At 38.1% G+C, this 13,797-nt stretch overlaps 1 protein-coding gene across 1 annotated transcript; it reads left to right on the top strand.

Moving 5' to 3' along the window:
• The first annotated feature begins 5,726 nt into the window (after nucleotides 1–5,726).
• On the top strand, nucleotides 5,727–13,268 carry LOC104418204 (probable inactive receptor kinase At5g10020). Its single transcript, XM_010029477.3, is given in 5 exon segments — nucleotides 5,727–7,105; nucleotides 7,108–7,158; nucleotides 8,151–9,442; nucleotides 9,444–9,813; nucleotides 12,470–13,268. Coding segments are annotated over 5 exon segments (3,159 nt in total). The 5' UTR covers nucleotides 5,727–6,237; the 3' UTR covers nucleotides 13,048–13,268.
• Nucleotides 13,269–13,797: the final 529 nt, after the last annotated feature.

Genomic DNA, 13,797 nt, shown 5'->3' with positions numbered 1-13,797 from the left:
ATCAACTTAAAAGTATAAGCATTCATATAGTTATAAAAAAATAATAATAATCTTATTTCACTTACGTAAGATTCCAATGCTTGTCTTCTTCTTATTGAGTAAGTTTGTGACATTTCAATAGCGAGTAGGACGCTCATCATACTACATAGTTGTCTTTTTTGTGCAAGTTTCTCATGCAATTTTTGCTGTGAAAAAGAGTTGCTTCGGCTTTTACACAGAATTTAGCTGAAACATCTAGCAAGTTGCTCTACTCAACTTTTAAGTGATGCGGCTTTAGAACATGTATTATCAGACATAGATCACAACACTTAATAGCATGTACAAGAGTGCACTGGCATTACAGCACAATTCATGAGGAGAGACTTACATGCCCTAGTGAGATATAGAAATTTTATTCAAACCAATTCTACCGAATCAACGATATCGTTATGAAATTTTATTCGACAAGTGGAGCTTTTGCATACTTTAATTGGTCCACATTTTTTAGCAATCTTAAGGGCTAACTCCCCCTCATCAATTCGATGCGTTCAAAATTTAATTCTAAAAGTATTCCCAACAAGAATTGAGTTTGTGATGGCAAAAGGAGGAACAAATTCCCTTACCATCTATATGTTCATTTGTTTCGTTGAACACTTCGTGATAAAACAAAACATCTTCTATGAAAATTGTCTTCATTCGGTGATTTAAGGAAATTGGTTTTCTTCTTATTAGAAGAAGAAGTTACTTTTTCCCAAATTAAATTATTATTTTCAGTCCATGAAAAACTTTTTCCCTAAATCAATTAGTTTTCTCGAACCTTAAGTCAACACCTTATCATTATCCTTTTGAATATTTTAAAGAGAAATAATCTACAAAGACACCTACTAAATTTTGAAAGTTCCGACATCCAATCTTCAGCCATGACGTAAGAGAAGAAAATGGGTGACTTTAAGCTTGAGTGACTTTGCCACTTTATCCGCCACCTTTTCTTTTTCTCATTGAGAAAAGGGAAGATATATTCCACAAGATAAAATCAAATTAAAAGATGATATGGACAGAAGCCACTCAAATGAAAGTTGCGAACAGCAAGCAATTAGCAGGGCGCCCTCGCAGGGTCCTAGTCATAATCTATGAAAAAGTATAGTCTCTTTTTCAAAATTCAACAGACAAAAAATAATACCTACTTTTGAAAAGGTCAGAATAGAAATTATTCTCTTGCCCATTCGAATGGTGAGTAATAACAACTTCATGTAAAATGCAAAAATTACTGACGAAAATAATGTAAAAGGGAAAATAAATGGATCAAGTTCACATGATAACAAAACAATTTCTTTTCTTTTCTTTTAGCAAAAAATAATAATTTCATTTTTAATTAAAAGTCTAGGCATCTATTATCAATTTAAACTAGGGTGTTGGGATATTTGATTTTACAATATAATATTGTTTTTTGAATATTGCATGAAGATATTAGACATGCCGCAAATAATTAGAGTGTTAAAGACTTGCCAAAATAATAATTTTCATGAGAATTGATATTTTGTGATGATATTTTGGGATATCTATTATCAATTGATATTTTATAAAAATAAAAATGTGTAATCAAGTCACAAAATTGTTAATAAAGTGCAATTGAGTCACAAAATTTTCAAAAATTGTAATCATGTCCTAAAACTTATTATGAAAGTATAATAGAATCCTAAAATTTGTCATGAAAATACAATCGAACTCTCAAACTTTCAAAAAATGCAATCAATGGAATGGTTTGATTGTATTAATTTGACAAATTTTAGGACTTGATCACACTTTTTGAAAATTTTAAGACTCAATTGCATTTTTGTAATAAGTTTTATGACTCAATTGCACGTTCATGACAAATTTTAGAACTTTTAATGCAGTTATCCCAAAATATGATTTTTTTTTTCATTATTTCGATTATCCATCTTTTAGCTTTATTTTCTGTTTGCAACAAATAGTGTTCACTTCTTAGGGACTTAAATTGTAAGACTTTTAAATATGATTATCATAATTAATTCATATCTTTAATATAAATTATGCAAGTTCATCACTAACTAAGGCATTTTTGCTTGCAATCCCTATTAAATATGATTATTGATAGTGTGTATGGCTACTCCTTGTTTTATTTATAGATGATCTCTTACCCTTAAACAAGCATTGACCCTGTCCTAGTGGTGATCTTGAAGTTCTTATGAGGTTGGAGTCGATAAATTTTCCCTTCCAATTCAAAGTGACGACCAGTAGCCACACGGATATATTCCAAAAGCGGATCAACTATTGAGAAATTTTACACATTTCACCCTTATGAAAACATGTTAAAATATTTATCAGTTGTGAAGCTACCATTTATCTTATAAACTAAAGTCAAAATTTCGACAATCATAAAATATTATTTTTGGATGTTATCACATTATCGTTTATGTGAGTTTATGGTTATGCAATAATAATAATCAGATATGATTCTTCCTAACATGAAGGAAAAATGGGTGCGTTCCAATATTGTCCAAAAGCAATTTGTAAACATATAAAATAAAATAAAATAACAACAAAGAGAGAGAGAGATCCATAAATGCATGTGGAGAGGCGGAGATCAGGGAGATATGGATAGATATATATGTAGAAATGCTGACATTACTAACAAATATAATCACGTACATTAGCAGAGAAATGAAATATATTTATATATATTCCGTAATTTACACTGATGGCTTTTGTCACTTTCAATTGTTATTTGATTTGATTGTTTTACTTTAAATAATAAATACTCAAAAAATGATGCTAAAGTGATTGAATACTTAGCAAAGGTTCTATGAGTGGGAGCTTTTCGTTTGTCCCCTCTTGATTTGGTTAAGGACACATGGGAGTCCTATCGATGGGACCTTTGGGAATTGGAAAATTGTTAGATGGTCCTGACCTTATTTAGCCCATAAGTTATTTGATCAGGTGGGTTCCAATAAATTAAAAAAGAAAAAAGAAAAAAGATAAGGCATTCATTACAAAAATCAGGAATTGAAAGAGGATAAATATTATAAGAGAAAAGCCAAAAGAAACAATTCGGACTTCAACTCCGGCATACAAATAAGTTTTGCTTTTTTAAAAATGACAGTGCGTTTATTTGCAATTTCTTGTATCAGTTTCTTATTTATGAAAAATCAAGTAATAGCTCATTCAATTAACCAAATCATATCGATGCAGCTTCATTATACCGTTTCCCACCTACATGGACTTAGCAAGCCAACCAGAAAGGGGACACTTTCACTCTAGCAATTCGTGAGGTGAAGGAGAGGAGTTGGTGATGAGTTGAGAGCCTTGGCACCCGATGATGATTGTGAGAGCCATAGAGCTAGCAATGGTTGGGAGTCGGTGGTAGAAGATAGAACTGATCGGTTCCTGATTTGGTTTGGTTTCGATGTGGAACCAAGAACTGGATCATGAAGACTGATTCCTAGATTTTGAGATCGAGAATTGGACTAACCGGTCTTGGAATTGGGAACCGAACCGATTGATCTTAGAATTGGGAAGTGGATTGACCAACCAGTCCAGTGGAACAAGTAAATTTGTTATTTTGGGCCAAAAATAAAATGAAAAATAGGAGGAATTGAGAGGAATTAGGGTTTGTTTATTAAGAAATTTAAAAATACATATTATATATAAAATCAACCGATTTGGTCCGGTCCAGGGAACTAAACCGACTTGCAACCAATTTCAAGAGTGGGAATTAAGAACTGAACTGCCCCTTTTTGGAAACCATCCACAATCGGCTTGTTTGGTCTAATCCGAGCGATTCTCAATTCGGGCGGTTCCCGTTGCACACCCCACAAAGAAAGAGGGATGTACCTCATGGTCCGACCACAATAAGATGATTATCAATGCGGACCACAGTTAAAAGAGAAAAAAAGAAAAGAGAGTGCATCCCTTGAGAGGTTGGGAGGCATGGTACCATGCTTAAGTCTTCTAGAACACTTTTTTTTTTCCATCCCGTCACTTATTTACATTTTTTTTTTTTTGTAAAATATAGTTTTAAGCCTTTAGGGGAAGGTCTAATACCAACCCCACCCCATAGGGCATGACAAGTCGGCTTCCTGCAAATGTCTCTAGTAACTTTCTTTACTTGAAGATGATAATATTTAAAGATAATGATACAAATAGTCTGTGAATTTTGGTTTAGTGTGCAATGTCATCCCTAAACTTATAAATTTTTTAATGTGGTTCTTAAATTTTAACATAATGTGTGATGTTGCCCCCGAATTTTTACTTTTTTAAGAGGAAAAAGCCACAAAAAAGCCAAAACTATGTCCACTAACAAATTTTCATCCTAGATTTTTTTTTTTTGTAACATCGAAAATTCCAAATTATACCGTTTGTGACCACTTGTGATACATTTACCATAAACATTTTTTCGTGATATAAAAAACTTAAAACTTATATATATGCGACACAATTACCCTTCGTCAATATTTCATCAAATGATTTTTAGCTAACATAACATCATTTCCATGTAGGCACTATATTAGCACCATTTGCTTCACATCATCTATGTAGGCAAATTTTTAATAGTCTTCATTGATAGAACATTGACCGAGGGTAGATGAGTCACACATATACAATTTTGTGATTTGTAGTGTCACCAAAAAAAGTTTAAGGTAAATGTATCATAGCAAACATAATTTGGAGGTTTTTTTTTTAAGGCTTTTGCCCCTTTTTCAATATAATTATTGAACTTTTAATATATGTTATTTTTAGTACTTGAACATAATGAACATCCTTGATTTGAATTAATTGAAGGATAATATTACATATTTTCATATAATTTACTATATCAAGTATTTACCAAAAGTTCATGAACTATATTGAATAAATTAAAAGTTAATGGACAACGTCACACATTGACTTAAAGTTGAGAGATCATTTGTGCAATTATCCATCGTGCTTAAAAATAACTAAAAATTGGACCATCAAAGGGTGAGTTGGGTCAAGTTTGAGCCCAACCATAAAAGGTTTGACCCAATTAGATGCATTTAACCCATTTTGACTAATTTCTACAAAGTGCAAATTTAATGACCCATACTCATCCCGACTCATATTACTAAAATACTTCTATATTTAACCCATTTTACACAAACTCGTAGCCAAACTAAAGTGAGAAGTAGGGTGGGTAGTGAAGGCTAGAGAGATTGAAGAGAGAGTGAAAAATGAGTTAGATCTAAGTAAATTGTAAACTTATTTATGATATGTCATATAACTCATTTAATACACTCACTTACGATCCATTTAATAATTCTTTCATTTATAACTAAATAAAATATCCATCTTTTTTTGGGATGAAATACTCATGTGATTTAGAAAATGGGTTTGTGACTCATTTTGACTTGGCCGGTGAAAATTACCCTAACTTTTACTACATATCCGGAGAGAACTGTTGAGAGATCCCTAAACAAAAGAAAACAAAACGACAACGGAGGATTGGCGACAGCAAGTCCTCCAAAATCGGTCGTGCAAAATTTTTCTTCTTTTTTTGCAGACAAGGACAGGAGTCTTTCGTTATTGAGAGATCGAGTGGTGGGACAGAAGAGGGAAAACGCACAGCCCAGAGGGCCTTGATTGGAAAGAAGACAATAATATGAGGGGGGGGGAGAGGCATGTGAGGGGGCCTGCTCCCCTGTCACTCCCTCTGTCTTTCCTTTCTAGAGATAGAGAGAGAGAGAGAGAGAGAGTGTAAAAATAGAGAGAAAGAAGAAAAACCCCCCAACAGAAGAGAGAGAGAGAGGGTAGATATAGAGAGAGAAAGATTAGAGAGAGAGAAAGGGTGGAGAGAGGTAGAGAGAGAAGATTGTCCTTTACAGACTGTAGTTACTCATACCAACCAACCAACACTCTCCACCTGACCTTAATCCGGCATTTTCATCCTCACTCTCTCTCTCTACTCTCTCTACACTCTTGTCTCCTCTCTCTCTCTCTCTCTCTCTTCTTTCTCTCTCTTTCTCTCCTGCCTGCGCAGACCCATTTGGCGAATTCGTCTCCCGATGCTCGGCCATGGCGGATTCCTGATAAAGTTCCGATTTTGATCGGGGAAGAAACCCTGACCCCCCGAATCTCCGCCGCAATCTCGCCGCCCCCGGCTCGCATTCTGGAGATTTCAGTCTAGGGTTTTCGTGGGCAGCTCCCCAAATGCGGCGTCGCTAAGGGTTTCCTGCGGTTCCAAGGCCCCCTCCCCCGGCTCTCCTCCTCCTCCTCCTCCTCCAAATGAGTCTCTCCCTCTCCCTGTGCGCGCTGCTCGTCGTCTCCGCCCTGGTGGGCTGCGCCGGATCCGGGCCCGACGCCGCATTCCTGTTGGAGTTCAAGAAGGGGATCCAGGGCGACCCGCTCGGGAAGGTGCTCGGGTCATGGACCCAGTCCGGGTCGGACCAGTGCCCCAGCTCGTGGACCGGGGTCACCTGCGACAGCTCCGGCGCCCACGTCACCGGCATAGTCCTCGACCGCCTCGGGCTCTCCGGGGAGATCAAGTTCCACACTCTGTTTGGCCTGCCGATGCTGCAGAACCTCAGTCTCTCCGGGAACAACTTCACGGGTCGGATCGCGCCCGCATTGGGGTCCATGGCCACGCTCCAGCATTTGGATCTGTCCAGCAACAGCTTCTATGGCCCGATCCCTGTGAGAATCACGGATTTGTACAATTTGAACTACCTGAATTTATCAATGAACAGGTTCTCAGGGGGGTTTCCTTTTGGGATTCGGAACTTGCAGCAGATGAAGTACTTCGATTTGCACGGGAATGGTGACCTTCATGGTGAAATTGGTGAGTTGTTGACTGAGTTGAGGAATGTGGAGTATGTGGATTTGAGTGGCAATAAGTTCTATGGGAGTATCTCAATCGGAGTTCAGAATGTTTCTGCCTTGGCGAATACAGTGCATTTTCTGAATTTGAGCCATAATGCCTTAAATGGTGGGTTCTTCGATGCTGATTCGATCAGATTGTTTAGAAACTTGGAGGTTTTGGATATGGGCAACAATACGATTACAGGGCAGCTGCCGTCGTTTGGTGCATTACCCAATTTGCGGGTTGTACGATTGGCAAGTAATCAGCTGTTTGGGTCATTGCCAAATGAGTTGTTGAGTCAGTGATTCCACTGGAGGAACTGGATCTCAGTGGAAACGGTTTCACAGGTAAGGAACTCTTTTGACTTATATCATATAACAATTTTCTTTTGTATCCAACTTTAGATGTATTATAACACAAGTCAGTTCATGTTGTGGTCTCACGGATTTAAATGTGGCAAATTGTAACTTTTGACTTGACTTGAAGAAGAAGTTTTCATTTTGCGAAAGTATCAATCATGGTTCATCTAGTGTGAATTAAGTAGCTGCAAACGTGGATTTGGTGCAATGATGACAACACTGAGCGAATAACGGAGAGGATTTGCAGTACGGTGTCTTAGTCATGTAGCTGCTATACTGCTAAGTAAAAGATGGAATTAGAAACCGCAAATATGCTTGTCATTTGATACCTTGCTATTAAAAAATTTAGGATGGCTACTTAGGATTTTTCTGCTTCTTCAGTTGGGGGCCAGTCGAGGGTGGACATGCCACTTTGACGAATGATTTGTAAAATTCCTGCCATGGATGATCTTAGCTATCCATCTTCTGCTTATGCCTTCTGCTCTGTAATTACTTGATGTTTTGGTGTTAGCATCAGTGCAAAGCCAATTTTCAAATGCTGCCAAGCAGTACCTGGTCCCTCCAGCTTTTGGCTTGTTCTTTTGCCTTTAAAGCGAAAATCTCTGAAATATTTCAATTTGTGAGTGATAGCAAAATGATTTAAAAGTATACGAGATACAGCTTATAAGGGTCAAAGCCAATAGGTCAATAGCAAAAGCCATAGTTCACACATGGTTAATGTCTCGTCAGCCAGCCAGCTTGAAGTCTTTTCGATAATTCGATGACCTTTCACGTGTTATTTTTCCTTGTTTTAGTATTAATAAGTATTTTTTCTTTGTTTATTACAGTTATTGTGTTTTACTCTGGGAACATGAGTAAATTCATTTTTCCATAAAAGTACATCTATCTTTTATTGGTGGCCACTTTTTCGAACTTGTATATGTTGTGAAATGTAGGATTGAATTTGATTATACATTACCTCACATTTGTCATACATGCAGGTTCGATTCCAGAGATTAATTCTACCACACTGAGGACTTTGAATCTTTCATCAAATCATTTATCTGGTTCCTTGCCTGGTCTACCGAAAACCTGTACGACGGTGGATTTGAGCAGCAATATGATCTCTAGTGACATATCTACACTTCAGAACTGGCAAGCACCATTGGAATTTCTAGATCTGAGTTCAAACAATCTGTCAGGAACCTTTCCCAATCTGAGCTCTCAATTTGAGAGCTTAATTACTCTGAAACTTTGGAATAATTCCCTAGTAGGTTTCTTACCTCCTTTATCAGGCAGCTACCAGAAATTGTCTGCTGTAGACCTTAGCTTGAATAAATTTAATGGGTCAATTCCTTCTGGGTTCTTTATGTCCACTTTGACCTTCTTAAATCTATCCGGCAATAATTTGACTGGGCCAATTCCTCTTCAAAGTTCACACGTGAGTGAATTGCTAGCTATGCCTTCTTCCCAACAGATGGAGTATCTTGATCTTTCTGGAAATTCCTTGAGTGGTTCACTGCCTGCAGAGATAGGGAACATGGGGAGGCTCAAATTGCTGAGTCTTGCAAGGAATGGATTGTCAGGTCAACTGCCTGGTGAGTTGAGCAAACTTACTCGTTTGGAGTACCTTGATTTGTCAAGCAACAAATTTTCTGGTGAAATTCCTGCGAATCTTCCACCCAGCCTTGTTGTATTTAATGTGTCACATAATGAGCTGTCGGGGAAAGTCCCTGAAAACTTGCACAGATTTCCCAGGTCGTCATTTGAGCCTGGAAATCCTTTGCTGAACTTGGGAAAGCATTTCCCATCAGCAAATTCCAATGGACAAAATAACAATTCGGACAAACATGGAAGCTCCAAAAGTAATATAAGAGTAGCAATCATTGTTGCCTCAGTCGGGGCTGCAATGATGATTATTTTCGTTTTATGGGCATATCGTCGAGCACAGCACAAAGAATTTCATGGGAGAAGTGGGTTCGGTGGCCAAAGTTCAGGAAGAGATGTAAAGCTTGAAAGATTTGCACGTCCTTCTCTATTTAAATTCCACTCAAGTGGTCAACCTCCACCTACTTCATTGAGCTTCTCGAATGACCACTTGCTAACTTCAAATTCTAGATCATTGTCGGGGCAAGCAGAGTTGATAACTGAAATTGCAGAGAATATTGCACCTGAGGGGGGGGCAGTTACTTCATCTTCTGCTGTCCCTAATTTAATTGATATTCAGCCTACAACATCAGGAAGGAAATCTTCGCCAGGATCACCTTTATCTACCTCCCCGATTTATTGAGGTATATGAACAGCCTGTGAGGCTGGATGTTTACTCACCTGATCGACTGGCTGGAGAGTTGTTCTTCTTGGACCCTTCTCTAGCTTTTACTGCAGAAGAGTTGTCACGAGCTCCAGCAGAAGTTCTTGGCAGAAGCAGTCATGGTACTCTCTACAAGGCTACTCTTGATAATGGTCATATGTTAAATGTGAAGTGGTTGAGAGTGGGACTAGTTAAACATAAGAAAGAGTTTGCTAAGGAAGTAAAAAAGATTGGCTCCATGAGGCATCCCAACATTGTTTCAATGCGAGCATATTATTGGGGACCTAGAGAGCAAGAGAGGCTCCTTTTAGCTGACTACATCCAGGGAGATAGCTTGGCATTGCATCTTTATGGTAAGAGCATTTGCCACTTTATTCCTTATGGTACAGATGCGGTTGAAAGTTATGTGCATATATGTTTGTCAGAGAATACTTCAGGTTCATGTTTGCACAATTAGTTACTTGCAGATAAGCAAGCGTGGTTTCATACATTGTGCTATTTCTCTATCCATCTGATTTTAATGGTATAATCCATCAACTAATATTTATTACTTTAGACATTATATCTCTTCATGTTCACTTTGTAGTCGTGACTAGCATATATTGAGCTCAGTAAATTGCATCACATTAGCTGAGTTTGGCGAGCCATGGAGGTCAAAATGATAAACTATGAAGATTTCTTGACCCTTTTTTAACCAGATATGTACATGCATTGTTCGCAGGCATTAAGATATTTTCATGTAAAGAACCACAGGATGAAAAATGATTTAATGCAATGTTTTAAGACATTGGAATGAAGAACTATCGAGGGGTCCTGCTGTAAGGTCAATTGGTCGAACCGGTTGAACTGCCGGTTAATCCAGTTGATTACAGTTTGCGTGCAATGTGTGTATTGCCACTATTTTTAGCTGGCCCTCAGTTAGGATGGCGGTTGTGAAGTGCCTTTCAATAAGAAATGAGGGGTTTAGATCCCCTCATTGGCACTTTTTACCGTTTTTTATTCTCTATTTTAGAGAGTAGGTGTATTCTTTATAGGACAGCTGATACGCATATGTCAAAGGATCATGTGAGTGTTCCTTTTACAAACCGCAACAAGGATGATCTGTGGTTGAGTGTGGAGGTTAATGTGCTTCTCTTCCATAAGAGCATTTAACGACCCGTTGCCAATATCCATTTCTCTTGTTCAGAAATTAACACCCCATGTTCCGGATTGACCAGGTTACTGGGTTTGCCAGTTGAAACAGCTAAATTGGTTTTATCTGCAAGTTGATTTGGGCTTTAAAAGGCCCGTTCCATGTGGAACTGGAAGCTGTTCTTGTTCAGAAGTGCATTTGGGATTTCTTGTTCTGAAGCAGAGGATGCTACACATCTTTTTCCTAGGTTTTCAAATAGCATACCCCTCAAATTTCGAAATCTGTGAATTTTTTATTCCTTATGATTACACTGAGGGGCCTAGTGCAGCTCGGAGTCTATCGCATCTCTTTCTTCGAAGCTTCGGCTTATCTGAAGCTGCTGACTTTGGTCACCAGACTTTGCTACTGTCCTCATCTTTAAAACTAGTCCTTTTGTCAAGAAATGTTATAAGGTAGGATAAGACCAGATTAAGGACTTGAACTATGCAATAATCGACTTGGGGTCCCATTATGTGCTCTTGGTCATGGTCCTTGAAACTGCTTCTCCATTTATGTGCCCGATGCCATCTATGAGTGACTCTTTTATCTTGCATTCTATGTTTCCTGATGTTCTCATGATTATAGATTGTTCTGGGCAATCATGCAACAGAAATAGCAAAATCCTTCTCAATTTTTTTTTTTTTTTCCAATCAACCTTTGTGTAAACCTTTCAAATTAGCTTTCCTGGAACACCAAATGCAGGAAGTACGAAATTCTTGTAGATGCTCTTAAGAAAGTCAGATTTTGATTATGATTAATGTTCCTTGTCCCTTTGACAAACAAAATAATTATCTACCAATTCTGACAATGCTAAGAAAGTAAGACTCTAGGGAACTTTTGTTTTGTATGTGTTACCATTAATTTGACAATGTGAAAGTTTACTGGGAGAAAAGATGCCGATGGTCCCAAAACTCCCTCAGGATAGTTGTACCATGGTGCCCAACTTCTTTTTAGAAAGGACCTGACACTGTTTGTGGTCGCCACGTAATATCTATCATGGCTCCCATCATCTTTCTTTGCTGGATTGCATTATTTCTGACATCTTCAAGACTCAAAAAAAGATTGCATTATTTCTGACATCTTCAAGACTAAAACAAAGTACATACTTGAAAGAGATTCTAAATTTGAAGAAATCAACTTCTTATCAGTTGCAGAAGAATCTATGAAATAGTCAGTGGCCTTTTCATTTGAGTTCTCATTTCTATGAGCTTATACTGAAGCAGAAGCCTGAAGGGGGTCTCATTTCAAGATCTTATCTTTATTTATAATCATTTCATAACGGAAAAATCAAATGAGATGTTGGATCACTTAAGTGGAATTGCTTTTGTCTCTGCTAGACGTGTTCTTTGGCTCTCTCCAGAATATCACTTGTGAGTGATGTTTGAACAATATCAATTCTGTGGTTCTGTCTGCACCAGGGCAACATCCAGGTGTTGGTCTTCTTGATTATTTCTATAACTCGATGGACTAATAATAGAAAAACCAACTTTGTTTAATCTCCCTTCCGATCTTCAACTTATTCTTTGATTTTGACTAACAAGTTGATAACGGTGCATCAACTTTTGTCATAGGATGCTTGATGGGAGATACTGAAACTGCACCAAAATTTTTAGTGCATAACCTAAATGTTGACACAATATGGGCACTGGCCCTAAATTTTCCCTTCACTGTAATTTTTGGCTTTGGCTTATGGTTCTTGAGTTAAGTGAAACAAGTAGATCATATTTAGTTACCTCATTTCATTGCTTGCATTTCCTATTCACAATTTATTTTGTCATTTTGTTGTGCCGTGATTTTGATCTAGTCTCTGGCTATTTACCAATATATGTCCTATGCAGAGACAACGCCCAGGAGGTACTCCCCATTGTCGTTCAGCCAAAGGCTAAAAGTTGCCATTGATGTTGCTCGATGTCTCACATACCTTCACGACAAGGGTCTTCCTCATGGAAACTTAAAGCCAACAAACATACTCTTGATGGGCCCCGAGTACAATGTTCTCCTCTCAGATTACGGTCTCCACCGCTTGATGACGCCTGCTGGGATTGCAGAGCAGATATTGAATCTCGGCGCATTGGGGTACCGTGCTCCTGAGCTCACTACTGCAGCTAAACCACTGCCATCATATAAGGCTGATGTTTATGCGTTTGGAGTAATTATGATGGAATTATTGACTCGGAGAAGCGCGGGAGACATTATTTCAGGGCAATCTGGAGCCGTTGATTTGACGGATTGGGTTCGCCTTTGCGATCAAGAAGGGCGAGGAATGGACTGTATTGATCGGGACATTGCCGGCGGAGAAGAACACTCTGCAGCGATGGATGAGATGCTTGCGATTTCGCTCAGGTGTATTAATTCTGTAAATGAAAGGCCTAATAGTAGACAAGTCTTTGACGAGCTGTGTGCAATCTCTCTCTGAAAAGTGTACATTGTGTGTTGGAAGTTTAGGTTTTTATTCTGCCTTTTTTTTTCTTCTTTTTACTTGACCCAATTGTTTTGTTCCTTATTTTTCCCTCTTAATTGGTTTCCAGCCTTGTTATTTTTGGCTAATTATTACATCTTCCTTTTACGGAAAGCTCTTTGTAAAGGGATGATTCATCCATTGATTTATTGAAGTGTTCAAGTTTGATCTTAATGGCAGAAATCTGTTGCCAACGTTTTGGTTTTTGTTTCGGGTCGGCGAGGTGGAACCAAAGACGAAGCGTCTTTCTGTACCGCTTGTTGCGCTGCTTCATCCGTTCAGCCCATTGATAGCACAACATGGATGATGGGGGTTTATGACAATAATTTTGAAACGTCTACGTCTTCTTCTTAAACCTTTGCAATCGAGATGCTTTTTTTTGTGCAATCAAGTCATGTTGTATCAACGATACACATGGTGTCCAATCATCGTCCTTACATATTATTAAAAATTCACGATCGTCTAGGCTCCGGTGAGCTTCACTTGGAAGGTGTGCGTATCATACGAGGGATGTTGAGCTCCCCACCAAAGAGACAGAGGACGTGGGCATGACCCTTGCTATATCCGGTCCTCCATGCTCTTGAATTCTTTTTAGCCTTAGCTTTTCTTCTTGTTGATGTGCCTCTTTATTAAGGTGTTAAGATATATGTGTGAGTTATGTTAAAACAATCTCACATCGGAGAATTGATATTTGATAGGTGGGCATTG

This window comes from Eucalyptus grandis, chromosome 9 (genome assembly GCF_016545825.1).
Source record: "Eucalyptus grandis isolate ANBG69807.140 chromosome 9, ASM1654582v1, whole genome shotgun sequence".
Classification (NCBI taxonomy): domain Eukaryota; kingdom Viridiplantae; phylum Streptophyta; class Magnoliopsida; order Myrtales; family Myrtaceae; genus Eucalyptus; species Eucalyptus grandis.
Note: the sequence above shows the minus strand (reverse complement) of the source record. Positions and strands in the feature narration are given on the sequence as shown.